The sequence below is a fragment of the Schistocerca americana genome, chromosome 1, assembly GCF_021461395.2.
Source record: "Schistocerca americana isolate TAMUIC-IGC-003095 chromosome 1, iqSchAmer2.1, whole genome shotgun sequence".
Taxonomy (NCBI): domain Eukaryota; kingdom Metazoa; phylum Arthropoda; class Insecta; order Orthoptera; family Acrididae; genus Schistocerca; species Schistocerca americana.
The window spans coordinates 995763230-995777511 of record NC_060119.1 but is presented as its reverse complement, the minus strand read 5'-3'; the positions used below and the strand labels follow the sequence as shown (position 1 = coordinate 995777511).

Below are 14282 nucleotides of genomic sequence, written 5' to 3'. Positions count from 1 at the left end.
AGAGTTTGAAAATGTAATGAGCTCTTTTAATCTGTGGACAGTTATAGATTTTCCAGAAAGGGTTATGAAAAACTGCACAAGTCTTATTGACAATATTTTTTTGGACAATAACAGAATTGATAACTTATGCATAACACAAATCTTAAATGGCCTATCTGACCATGGTGGGCAGTTGTTGACAATGCATGATGTAAGCCCAGCTAACAATAGTATTTTTACCCTTTCAGACTAATCAATGGTTAGAATGTGGAAACTTTCTGCAGACATTTGCAGCAGTAGGAATAGAACACAGTATATCAGGCTAAAGATGTCAATGATAAATTTAATGTATATCTGAATGAATTCGTTACCACTTTTGAAGCTGTATTTCCCAACAGAATTTCAAAAAAACTCCAGTCTGAGTGATTGCAGGGACAAAGGCTCACTAAGGGAATCAAAATATCCAACAGACAAAGAGAGTTCTCTATGTCTCACTCAGAAATTCTAACAAACCTCAGGATAGGGAGCACTACAAATTGTACTGTACCCTCCTAAAGAGTGTCATTAAAATATCCATGAGAATGTTTATTAAATCTGGAATTAACATTTCCAATAATAAAATAAATACTATTTGGAAGGTGTTCAATAGGGATACAGGGAAAATTACGGAAGATACAGACAGTATCGAAGCATGTCATAGTGGAAGTGTGGTAGATGAAGGTGATATAGTTGCCAGTATAGTCAACAACCATTTTTTTGCTAGTAGCAGATCAAATTGGTTGTAAAGGGTCTAGAGTTGAAACCATGAATCTTCTACAAAAATCATTGCAGAACAGAATTAGTGTGATTCATGTACCCTATATTGCAACCAAAGAGATTGAGAAGGTAATAAGGCAAATGAAAACTAAACATTCTACAAAAATCAGTGCAGACCAGAATTAGTGTGATGCATGTACCGTATACTGCAACCAAAGAGACTGAGAAGGTAATAAGGCAAATGAAAACTAAACATTCCACTGGTGTGAATATTATATCTATCAAAGTACTGATGCAGTGCTGCGAATTTATTCTTGAAGTTCTCTGTCACATATTTAATGAGTCCATTAACCAAGGTACTGCCCCTAATACACTCAAATATGGAATTGTAAAACGACTTTTCAAACAAGGTGATAAATCTGATGTTTCCAACTACTGGCAAACTTCAGTGTTAACAAATCTCTCTAAAATCCTAGAGAAACTAATATTAAAAAGTATCATGGATCATCTTAATAAAAATAGAATCCTTAATAAAAATCCGTTTGAAACCCAAAAGGGCACTTCAACTGAACATTCCATTTTCTCATTTTTAACCAACTCCTCGAATCCATAAACAATAAAATGTCACCAATTGGAATTTTCTGTGATCTGTCTAAAGAATTCGACTGTGTAGACCACAAAATTCTACTTAGAAAGGCTGAGCACTATGGATTAAATGGTAAAGTAAGGGTGTGGCTTGAGTCATATCTAGACGACAGAAGGCAGTATTGAACAATTCTGAAATGGCAACTGTGTGCTCTGACTGGGGCACAATACAATGTGGAGTGCCACAGAGCTCGGTGCTGGGTCGGTTACATCTTTATCAATGACCTGCCATGCTGTGTGACACAAAAAGCACACTTCACCCTGTTCGCTGATGACACGACTATTATGATTGACAAAACATCCAATTGTAGACAAGAGAACATTGCGACCACTGTATTCAAAGAAGCTCTAGATTGGTTCACTTCAAATGGCCTGTCACTCAATCTGAACAAGACTCAATTCATTCAGTTTCAAACAGCAAATAAAAAACAGGAAAATATTGAAATAAAATATGGTGACAAAGAAATATTGAGAGTTAAGTCTTCTGAATTCCGGATTACACATAAACAACAGTCTATACTGGTCAGTTCACGTCAATGACCTACAGAAAAGACTGAATTCAGCAACATTTGCTATTCCCCCTATCACCTCGGTTTGTGACTTGGAAACAATTAAAGCTGCATACCTAGGATATTTAGATTCACTTATGACGTATGGCATCATATTTTGGGGCAACCAGTCACGAGCAAAACGAAGTCTTTATTGCACAAAAAAGAGTGCACTCCAGATGCTCTTCCAGAAACTTATTCAAACAGCTTGGGATCCTCACCAAGCCATCTCGGTACATTTTCTCTGTAAAGTGCTTTGTGAACAATAATCATACAATTTACAAAATCAAACAGTGAATATCATCAGAAATTTATAAGATCTGGTGTAGGAGTAGATCAAGTATATCAGTCAACGTTATGGTATTTTGATCTGCTTGGCTTTCTTAGTGATCAAGAAACGCCCAGACCAAGCAGGAGTACAATTGAAGATGAAATTGGAGTGTCAATGTGCTAGGAATGGAACACAAGGTAATGTAAAACAATATATTTCACATGTGTTTATCAAAAGTTTATTCAAAAGAATATATTTGCGTGTAAACATAATAGAAAATTAACTGCTGTTATAAAAAGAACACATCCTTCAGGACAGCATAAATAGCTTCTGTTTCGATATTGCAGTTGAAAATTCCAAATCCTTGTAGCTCCTTCCTGTTGCTAGGAATCTTAATGTTGCCGCCAGCCGTTCATGAGGAGAACTTGCCCTCCTCATACAAGTATTTTTTCTCATAATATGAGAGGTTACAAGCTTTAAGAGATAATTATAAGTTTCGACATCCATCCGCAAATAATTTCGCCAGTTGTTAGGTTCGCCCTCCAACTCTCGCAGTGAATTTACGTGAGAAAACTGCTTTCGCTTTAGCAACCACTGTCTACACCATTTTGACCGCTTTCTCTGTTTCCTGCGGTTGGACTGAATGTTTTTTGCAACACAAGTTGCGAACACAGACCACAACAGAACTTCCTCCATTTCTATATTTCATAATAACTGAATTAAATTTTTGACGTTTACGGGGAGCATAGTCGCTTGCCACTGATATTTCTTTTCTACACCGACAGATGGCGGGCGAGTAGTAGATTGGGGTTTGTGTCGTGTGAACAAACCAAGCAGGGATCTTTTGCGTGTACAGACATCTGCGCCAATGTCTGCGCAGGCAGATCGTTGCGTGTGGACCGGGCTTTACCCGATTAACATCATCATAAGATTTTACATTGCTATTGAATATGATAAGAACTGTCGTTGCACATATTGACAAACTTCATTAGCTCTAGGTCGACCCACATCACATTAGCTTTCAAGCGTAATTTTAAAATGATAACAAATTTTAATTGCACTTTTAAAAACCAAAGTTTATACTGTGTTAATCACAGAATTCTCTGAGTAAAAGTTTCATTCCAGTCATATTGTTGTTTTAGAGTGGGGTACTAATAATTTGTTAAACCTTACGTTTTATCTAAATGTTTGTATGTGACATCTATATTTCATTTCGACTATACATGGAAGATTGCACTGTCAGTTGTGACTTTTGTTTGCGAAAAGGACTGGTTTCTAGTTTTTATTCTAAAAATTTTTTGCAGTGATTGTGAATAACAAATTGACATCCTGGCTGAGTTAGAAATTTTCTTTATTTATCCACTTGAATTTTCGTGTGGTTCGTCGCAGAGACTTCCCATATAATATTATGAAATGGAGATCTGATTTCGCAGAGCACATGAATTACATATTATTGTTATACTTGTATGGAAAACATAAATCCGAAACGAGCCAGCTGAAGATTTTCAAAAAATGGCTCTCAGCACTATGGGACTTAACAGCTATGGTCATCAGTCCCCTAGAACTTAGAACTACTTAAACCTAACTAACCTAAGGACAGCACACAACACCCAGCCATCACGAGGCAGAGAAAATCCCTGACCCCGCCGGGAATCGAACGCGGGAACCCGGGCGTGGGAAGCGAGAACGCTACCGCACGAACACGAGATGAAGATTTTCAATTTTGTTACTATCGATATGTAATTTAGTTCATTCGAGTTGGTGGTAGTTCAGTGAAAGTAATACGGAATCTATGATCAGTGATGGCAGTGCTCTTGTGCGTGTTGGTGTTTGCGGCTAGGTGAAACATGTATAGTTTGGCCATCCCCCAAAAGTCATTAGTTCGTCAGTGGAAAAATATTGCAAAAGGTATCTACGCACGTGTCTGTATGCGTATTCAATACTTTCATGTGTGATTATCTAAGGAGCATGTGCGAAATGATGTCATGTTTCTTCTGTGTTTGTCATTGTTTATCATTGTAATTTGTTGTCATGCTCTTACTTTTTGTTTCGGACTGACATGCCTGTTTGTGTATTGCAGGATGCTGTGGTTGTCATCAGCGAAATGTGATTGCGAAACATCCAACGGTACGATTAGCTCCATTACTATTAACACCGAAACACTGTTACACAACGAATATACAGTGGTTACTGCCCGAAATAATACGGACTAGCTCTCTCGCTTACGTACAAACGAATACTAGAGGTAAATTCAGTTCCGGCTATGTTGCCGGAACAAATAGACCTCACAGTGCTGTTTTTGTGAGAAGATTCTATGCCGGCCCGATTCTTCGGAAAGAAGCGCCCCTAAAACCATCGTCAAAGGTAGAAGAAACGGTTCAAGCAATAAAGAGTAAACTAAAGGAGGGAGAGAAGCCACCAGATGCTCCAGTGCCAGTGAAAGTTAAGAAAACTATAAGACAGAGGATAGTGGATGAAGTCCTTCATTATTACCACGGATTCAGATTACTGTTTATTGACATTAAAATATCTCTGAAACTGTCATGGAGAATTTTGCAGGGCAAGAGTTTAACGAGACGGGAACATAGGCTTGTAAGTCTTACTTCTCATATTACTTACATTACCGTATGTGAAATATAATTCACGATACTTCTAAATAACACTATAGTTCTTGTAAGTTAGTTTAGTAGACCTAGCAGCAAACCACCTCACATTTCATGCTTGTAACTTTAGTGAATGTCTTATCTAACGTCATTTAACGAGTTTCACTCGTAAATGTATGCATACTATTAGCGTTCATTCTCAAAATCACACACTTTCTTAATGCTTCATATTTCTTATGCAAAAGGAAAATCTAATGTCCGTTTGGAGGACAACATTTGGTAAAACTGTGATAACTAATAAAAACCCCACCCCCAGCAATCTTGGCAGTTTCAGCCTGTAGTTTGTCACTCAGTTGAACCTAGACAGCATTGTGATAGGTGTATCAGGTTTCAGTAGTTCTTTGTATAGTCTGCAGTTAGACATGGTGTAACAATTTGTAAGCAGTGGTCAGACTCCGCACTATAGCTCCTGAGCTATTCATCGCTAAATATTTTACTTGATGTAGAGAAACTCTGAGGGATGCAGAACAAATAATTAGGTATTATTTACTATTTCTGTAAAATATATTTTTTAATTGACTACCATTAAATTGATGCAATTTTTGTGCATTACAGATACACAGAAGAGTGGTAAATGGTTACTGATAGTACCACCCATTGAATCAAAAATATAAACTAGTTTTCTAATCATCCTTTTGTCAGGAGATAGCAATGCAATACAGTGCTATGAAATCCAGGAAAAGCTGGGAGGAAAAAGTCACAGGACTGCACAGCGTGTTGTTATTGTTATAGTTTGGTGTCAGCTGCTCTTTCCACTTCATGTCACATGAGACTGAGCACTCTGTGTCAGTAAAATGTGATCCACAGTTTTTTATGTGACAGTTCATACTTGGCAGGGAAATTAGTTTTTCCCACATCTTCCTAGTTCTTGCTGATAGCTTTCATGGCATATCATAAATCTCTTGTGTTTCGTTGTGTTCAGTTGCCATTGTTAATTGTGTGCGTTGTTAAAATTATCTTCTCAAGTGATGCAACTGCTGTGGACACCATAAATTTCCTTTTACTATTACAGCATTAAGTCACATGAAATTTGTGCTGAAGGCAAAAGAGTTGCCAATACTACAACACCACACACAGTATATGCTGCCCTGCCACTGTATCCTCCTGGCTTGATCAGACACATAAGAACACTCATTCACTTTTCTCAATTTAAAAAAAATTAGTTGTATTGCCAGTTCATTGCAGAGGAACATGGAAAGAACAATTCTGGATTTACAGCTCAGTATGTGACACTATGCACAGATTGCATTTTCTCATTAATGGCTCACTATACATGATTATTGGAAAATCATTTTCTGTAGGGCAAGTAGGGTTAACCAGAACTCCACTGAGAAACGTTCTGAGATGGTACTATGGACCAAATTAAGGATCAATGTGTAGTAAGAAACGGCCCTAAATTGCGTGGCTTAAGAGCTATGAACTACCATGACACACATCTCGTGTACTGAGCAACTACTCCTAGCTCTTATGGTATGCATTTTAGAGCCCTTGTTTACTGGACACTTGTTCCTTGTTTTGGTCCATGCTAACACCTCTCAAAATATGGACAGCAAAGAGCTTGCAATAGAAGAGATTTGTTTCACAGTATGATGAAGATGTAGTGCTCATAGCCCTTAAGGTATACATTTTAGATCCCGTGTTTACTGGGATTTTTTTCTGGTTTTGGTCCATACTACCACCTCTGAAAATTTGTCAGTGGTGTTCTGGTTCACCATTTGTCCTATGGGACATGAGTTTTGAATAATACTGTATACAGAATGAGATTTTCACTCTGCAGCGTAGTGTGTGCTGATATGAAACTTCCTGGCAGGAGAGCTTCTGTTAAGTTTGGAAGGTAGGAGATGAGGTACTGGCAGAAGTAAAGCTGTGAGGACGGGGTGTGAGTCGTGCTTGGGTAGCTCAGTTGGTGGAGCACTTGCCTGCGAAAGGCAAAGGTCCCGAGTTAGAGTCTCGGTCCGGCACACAGTTTTAATCTGCCAGGAAGTTTAATACTGTATACAGTGTACATTCAGTTCCTGCTAGAAGTTCTTGGTATCTTTGCATGCAGACAATCATCTTCAAAAGTTTTCATGAACATGCTTTCCTTTCTGTACGGCATTGTGTTAAATAGAGATTACATGTTCCTTCACCTTTGGAGTAGGACTATCCTTACAACCTGCATATGGCTTGTTTTGGTCCTCCATTCTTTCAAAAATCCAGTTCAGGCATACCAAAACACACACACACACACACACACACACACACACACACACACACACACACACTAACCAAATAGCTGCCTCATTTGTTTGCTCATTGCCTTGTCTGAGATTACTGCAGGTAACCAGAAGGAGCACCCTAATCAGAAGCTCCTGTTTTGTCACCAGTTAACTGGATGTTCTGACTAGCTGTACTCCAATCAAATGACTGCTTCCTGTTCACTGCAAGGAGGCTGGCCAAGTGTAGTTAACAGGCAGCCTCTGGTGAGTGCACTGCACATCAGTTGTATTCGTCTTACTTTTGCACATTGGGCTTTCTTTGGCTAAACATTTGTTTCCCTGGTACTAATACCCTACCAACTAAGAAAATTCTACAGCCACGTAACAGATAAATGTAAGTAGTGGACCTGAAAGGGGACATGTGTATTAAGGTGTATTTATCATGATTAAAATAGATGTTCAATAGTGTCTCCTTCCTATATCCAAAATGCATTACACTGTATAATGACATGCTTAAAATCAGGAAAACAGCTTAGGAACAGTACACTATTTTTTGAAATGATCATTTTTAAACATGGTAACCTGCTCTTTAAATGCAAAAGAGGTTTGAGGACACTGTTTTACGATGGGGCAAAATGTAATTTCCTTAACTCAAACAAATATATGGTCTCGTACCATGACATTTAACAACTAATGCCAAGGAATGGTCTGAAGGAATAGTAGAAGGAATAGTTACATATTTCAGAAACATTAAGTGGGTGAGTAGTAGGCTTCAATGTGTTTTAAGTATTAGTAATACAACTACACAATGCTTCCATGTAATGGTCAGGTAATGTGTGGCAAATATAGTGATACGGCTCAGAAAGGAGGACTCCCATGCTCACTTACAGATTTTATCAGTTTTTTTCATGAAAACAAAACTTCAAAATATTTAGGGAGGAAAAGAGTTACCAGAAATAGGTCATCAAGCAAATTCCTTAAGCTGAGGGGGAAAAAAATAGTGAAAATCATTTCCATTACCATCTTGCTCATCATCTTTTGCTTCAGTGACCAAGATGCCTGTTGCAAAAATCAACATGTCTACTCAGACAGTAGTTGCAGAACAGTCCATATTTTCACTCTGATACCAGGCAGAGAGCAAGGTTCATAACAACAAAGATTGATACGTAACACAGTAAGCAAACTTGTTTGTCTCCACCAATAAAAGATAAAAGACAAAAGGAAACACAAAAGTGCTATACAAAAACCAGGAGACTACCTCTCACTTAATTTGGGTGATGGGTTGAAAGAAAATCTACAGAAGTAGCAGTGTAGCGTATAAAGTCTGTTGGAGGTAATAAGAAGACCTTCCACTGAATCATCAGCTATTGCATGTTTGCAGTTACGGCAATGAGAGTATAAGCAAATGTAGAAAACCATCACTGATGAATTCAGTTCAGGACACACATGGAAGAATTGAAAGTGTTAGAAAAGGGATGGTATTAGTTCATATGTTTGATATACATCTGACTTACTGATAAGACTTCATAGATATAGTCCCCAACAAAACAGATTTCCTTGCTGAGGGGAGAATTTAAGCTGGTCTATCAGTCATAGTTAACAAAACATGTCACACCCCACCCCTCTCGCACACTCAAAGCTTGCAAATAGTTGGTGTAATATTATATATGCCATGTTAAGTAACTGTATGTTATGTTTCCAGAATGATATTTTCACTCTGCACCGGAGTGTGTGCTGATATGAAACATCCTGGCAGATTAAAACTGTGTGCCGGACCGAGACTCGAAGTCGGGACCTTTTCCTTTCGCGGGCAAGTGCTCTACCAACTGAGCTACCCAAGTATGACTCACGCCCCGTCCTCACAGCTTTTACTTCTGCCAGCACCTCATCTCCTACCTTCCAAACTTAACAGAAGCTCTCCTGCGAACCCTGCAGAACTAGCACTCCTGAAAGAAAGGATATTGTGGAGACATGGCTTAGCCACAACCTGGGGGGGGGGGGGGGGGGGGGGGAATGTTTCCAGAATGAGATTTTCACTCTGCAGCGGAGTGTGCGCTGATATGAAACTTTGTATGTTATGTGTTCTACTCCCAAAATGACATTTTTGGAGTTAAGGCTCTAAAAGAAATCAGTGCAAGGTTCCCTGACCATTTCTCCATGTTGACTGTAATGAATGCAATGTGTAATTGGACAATACTACTATCTGCTCCAGGGGTGTAGTTATTGATTTCCTTTTGTTTTCAAAAGCACCGTCATTTGCATACTGGGCACAGCATGCTTCATTTCAGGATTGCTACCTCTTCATTCCTTGCTACAGGTATCACAAGGTTGCTCTCTATCCTTATGAGACACAGCTTAGTGAGGATGGTCAGTGACTTTCACACCAGTGACCATTCTCTGATCTGGATACATCCAGTATCAAAAAAGTGGTTGTGTTGCAAGGCTAACTAAATGCAGTACAATCAGCTGGGTGTACAAGGTCTGTTCAGAAAATTCCAGAACATTCGTAATTTCATTCCAATGGTGTGTTGGAGTGAAAGGTGGTTGACTTCCTAGCACACACCTTTGTTTTTATCGTGTTACTGGTGGAGGTGACATTGTCTTATGTCAGTTATTTATTGTTCAGCAGTGTATTTAATAGAAAGTTGTGTCACAGTTTGTGAATTTCAAGATGAGGGAGTGCAAGGAGTGACACGTCTTCATTAAATTTTGCATAAAACTCAAGAAAACCTTTAGAGACACACCAAATGATGCAGGAGGCCTACATTGATGAGTGTTTTAAGCCATACTCAGTGTTAAGAGTGATTCTCACAATGGCCGGATGGAAGTTGTTGAAGACGACCCTCATTCAGGATGCCCGTCTGTGTCTATCAGCGATGCTCATGTCAGGAATGTTAGTAAAATTGTGCGTGCCAATCGAAGACAGACTGTCCGAGAGGTTGCAGAAGAATGCAACATTTCAGTTGAATTGTCATGAAATCCTGATTCAACATCTTGGAATGCATTGTGTTGCCACCAAGTTCGTCCCATGGCTCATGATTCAAGATTAGAAAGAACTTCACCTCACAATCTGCATCTATACTCTGCAAACCCTCGTGATGTGCGTGATAGAGGAAAGAACTTCACCTCACAATCTGCATCTATACTCTGCAAACCCTCGTGATGTGCGTGATAGAGGGTATGTCCCATTGTACCAGAGATTAGTGTTTCTTCCTGTAACATTCACATATGGAGTGTTGGAATAGTAACTATTTGACTGCAGTGCGTGCAGTAATTATCCTAATCTTATCTTCACAATCTGTACATGAGCGATACATAGGGGGTTGTAGTGGATTCCTAGAGTAATCATTTAAAGCCAGTTCTTGAAACTTTGTTAATAGATTTTCTTGGGGTAGTTTACACCTGTCCTCAAGAGCCTTCCAGTTCAGTTCCTTCATTATCTCTGTGACACTCTCCCATGGATTAAACAAACCTGTGACCATTCGTGCTGCCCTTCTGTGTATATGTTCAGTATTCCCTGTTAGTCCTATCTGGTACAGTTTCCACACACTTGAGCAATATTCTAGAACCAGTCACAAGAGTGATATGTAAGCAATCTCCCTTGTAGATTGATTGCACTTACCCAGTATTCTATCCATAAATCAAATTCTACCACTTGCTGTATCCGTGACTGAACTTATGTGGACATTTAATTTCACTTCCCTACAGTGTGTTACACCCTGGTATTTGGATGAGTTGGCTGATTCCAGCAGTGGCTCATTGATATTATAGTCATAAGACACTACGTTTCTTTATTTTGTGAAGTGCAAAATTTTACATTTCTGAACATTTAAAGCAAGTTGCCAATCTCTGCACCACTTTGAAATCTTACCAAGATCTGACTGAATATTTATGCTGCTTCTTTCAAATAGTACTTCATTGTAGATAACTGCATCACCTGCAAAAAGCCTGATTTTACGATTAATATTGTTTGCAAGGTCATTAATATACAATATAAACAGCAAGGGTCCCAACACACTTCTCTGAGGCACACCCAAAGTTACTTCTACTCTGACAATGACTCTCCATCCAAGATAACATGTTGCAGCCTTCCTACCAAATAGTCCCCAAACCAGTCACAAACTTCACTTGACACCCCACATGTGTGTTCTTTTGAAAATAAGCTTAGGTGCTGTACCGAGTCGAATGCATTTGGAAATCGAGAAATACTGCATCTACCTGAATGCCTTGATCCAAAGCTTTCAGTATGTCACATGAGAAAAGTGAGTTGGGTTTCACTTGATCGGTGTTTTTGAAATCGTGCTGGTTGGCATTGAGGAGGTCATTCTGTTCAAGAAACCTCATTGTGTTAGAGCTCAGAATATGTTCTAAGATTGTACAACAAATCAGTGTCATGGATATTGGATGCTAGTTTTGTGGATCACTTCTACTACCATTCATATAGACGGATGTGACCTGTGCCTTTTTTGTGAACTGGGCATGGTGCTTTGTTAGAGGAGCCTATGATAGAATATAGTTGGAAGAGAGCTGACTCGTCAACAAATTCAATATTGAATCTGACAGGGATTCCATTGAGCCCTGGAGCTTTGTTCAGTTTAATGATTTCAGCTGTTTCTCAACACCACTGACACTAATAGTTATCTTGTTCATCTTTTCAGTGGTACGAGGATTAAATGTGGGCAATTCTACTGGCTTTTCCTTTCTGAAGGAACATTTGATAATGGACTTAAGCATTTCAGCTTTTGCTTTGTTGCCCTCAATTTCAGTTCCTGCGGACTGGACACTTAACTTTGGTGCCACTAACAGCTTTTACATGTGAACAAATTTTATTTGGGTTCTATGAAAGATCACTCGATAGTATTCGGGTACATTGAAGGCATCACTCACCGCTCTCTTGACAGCAAAATGTGTTTCATTCAGTATCTATCTTTCAAATAGCCCTACACTTTGTTTTACACCTATTATGCAGTAGTTTCTGTTTCTTTAGAAGTTTCTTTGCAGTTACTGTATACCACAGAGGTTCCCTCCCATTATGAACTGATCTACTGCATATATATCTATCCAGTGCATGGTCAAATACTCTTTTAAACTTGAACCAGAGTTCCTCTACATGCTCCTTCCCTGTGCTGAAAGTGTCAGGGAAGTGCAGGGACTGGCAACTGACCCTTAACATAGACAAATGTAATGTATTGCGAATACATAGAAAGAAGGCTCCTTTACTGTATGATTATATGATGGCGGAACAAACACTGGTAGCAGTTACTTCTGTAAAATATCTGGGAGTATGCGTACAGAACGATTTGAAGTGGAATGATCATATAAAATTAATTGTTGGTAAGGCGGGTGCCAGGTTGAGATTCATTGGGAGAGTCCTTAGAAAATGTAGTTCATCAACAAAGGAGGTGGCTTCCAAAACACTCGTTCAACCTATACTTGAATATTGCTCATCAGTGTGGGACCCGTACCAAGTCGGGTTGACAGAGGAGATAGATAAGATACAAAGAAGAGCAGCACATTTCATCACAGGGTTATTTGGTAAGCGTGATAGCGTTACGGAGATGTTTAGCAAACTCAAGTGGCAGACTCTGCCAGAGAGGCGCTCTGCATCGTGGTGTAGCTTGCTGTCCAGGTTTCGAGAGGGTGTGTTTCTGGATGAGGTATCGAATATATTGCTTTCCCCTACTTATACCTCCTGAGGAGATCACGAATGTAAAATTAGAGATTCGAGCGTGCACAGAGGCTTTCTGGCAGTTGTTCTTCCCGTGAGCCGTATGTGACTGGAACAGGAAAGGGAGGTAATGACAGTGGCATGTAAAGTGCTCTCTGCCACACACCGTTGGGTGGCTTGCATAATATAAATGTAGATGTAGGGGAACCCTACAGATCTGAACCGTATGGCACAAGTCCGGGAAGTGCAGCCTAGCTTGGCACAGGACTTTCGAAGTCTCGGTTCAGTCCTTCCACTCGACTCAGAAACAAAGGGCCACGATCAGTTCTGGGGGCAATGCTGCCAATTGTGAGCTTCGTTGAAACTCTGCCAGTCACTGGAATGGCCCAAGAATGATCTTGGGAGTCCAGACAATAGGCATTATTTGTTCTAATGCGCCACAATCTTCAGCTAATTGGACCCAGTCTCCTCCATGGCTGTGGGAATAGCATCTTCAACATGTTGAATGAGCCCCCCAGATATACACACCAAAATAGACCCGTACCTTTTTGCATTTGCTTCCTCCTGATGCTGGTCAAAACAGTTTTCCCCAAAACAGGTGAAGTGTACCCCACTGGCTCAGTTTTAGTGAAAGACAGCACCTCAGATACTTGGTAGTTGGGGGATCGGTGCAACACCCTGAGTTGTCCCTGGTCTGCATCCACAGAACACGGAGATCTACCATTGACACGCAGTCAAGTAGACAATTAATTACAGATCCTGTACTTTCTGCAGAGGATACAGGATCTACGGGAGAGGATAGCACTTAATGTACCTCTGGTACAGGAGTTCTTCCAACACACCAGTTCACAGCAGCTGCAATCGTTTGACAGTAGTCAGAGCAATTTGCAGCTGTTTAACATCATCATCAACCAACTCATCCCATGTTTGAGAACAGCATTCACAGTGGAGTTTCATTTTGGCTGATGCAGTGTATTGTTAAGGCAATGAACAAATAACTTTAAATTAAGCCTTCTGATTATTTTTTAATCTGTTGAGCTAAAAAGTTACTAATTCCCTATAAAAATTTAAGCACACACACAAAACAAGATATCTTTGAAGAGCTTTCGGATTGCGCAAATGAGAACGAGATGTTCCTTAAAAGAATCATAACTAGTGATAAGACACGGGTCTACGGTTATGATGTTGAGACCATGGTTCAGTCTTCACAGTGGTTCAGAAAGGTTCCCCAAGACCAAAGAAAAGCTCGTCAGGTCAAATGTCGAAACCATGCAGGTAGTATTCTTTGACTTTGAAGGATTAATTCATTATGAATTCATGCCACAAGGACAAACTGTTAATCAATGGTACTATCAGGACATGTAACGATGCCTGCAAGAATGTGAGAACGACGTGGCCTGAAATGTGGCGAGACAATTCATGGCTCTTGCATCACAATAATGCACCTGCACATTCATCCCTATTGGTGCATGACAGTTGCACATAAAACAAAATCTCTGTACTGCCTCATCCTCTATACTCTACAGACCTGTGTCCTGCGGACTTTCTTTTATT

The 14282-nt window shown here is 39.6% G+C and overlaps 1 protein-coding gene across 1 annotated transcript in view; it reads left to right on the top strand.

The window, feature by feature from the left end:
- Positions 1-3968: 3968 nt before the first annotated feature.
- LOC124616038 (mitochondrial proton/calcium exchanger protein) overlaps positions 3969-14282 on the top strand; it is a 97091-nt gene continuing 86777 nt past the window's right edge. Inside the window, exons 1-2 of the mRNA XM_047144268.1 lie at positions 3969-4107; positions 4280-4791. Coding sequence (XP_047000224.1) covers positions 4047-4107; positions 4280-4791 — 573 coding nt within the window. The 5' untranslated portion in view covers positions 3969-4046. The remainder of the gene's footprint in view (positions 4108-4279; positions 4792-14282) is intronic.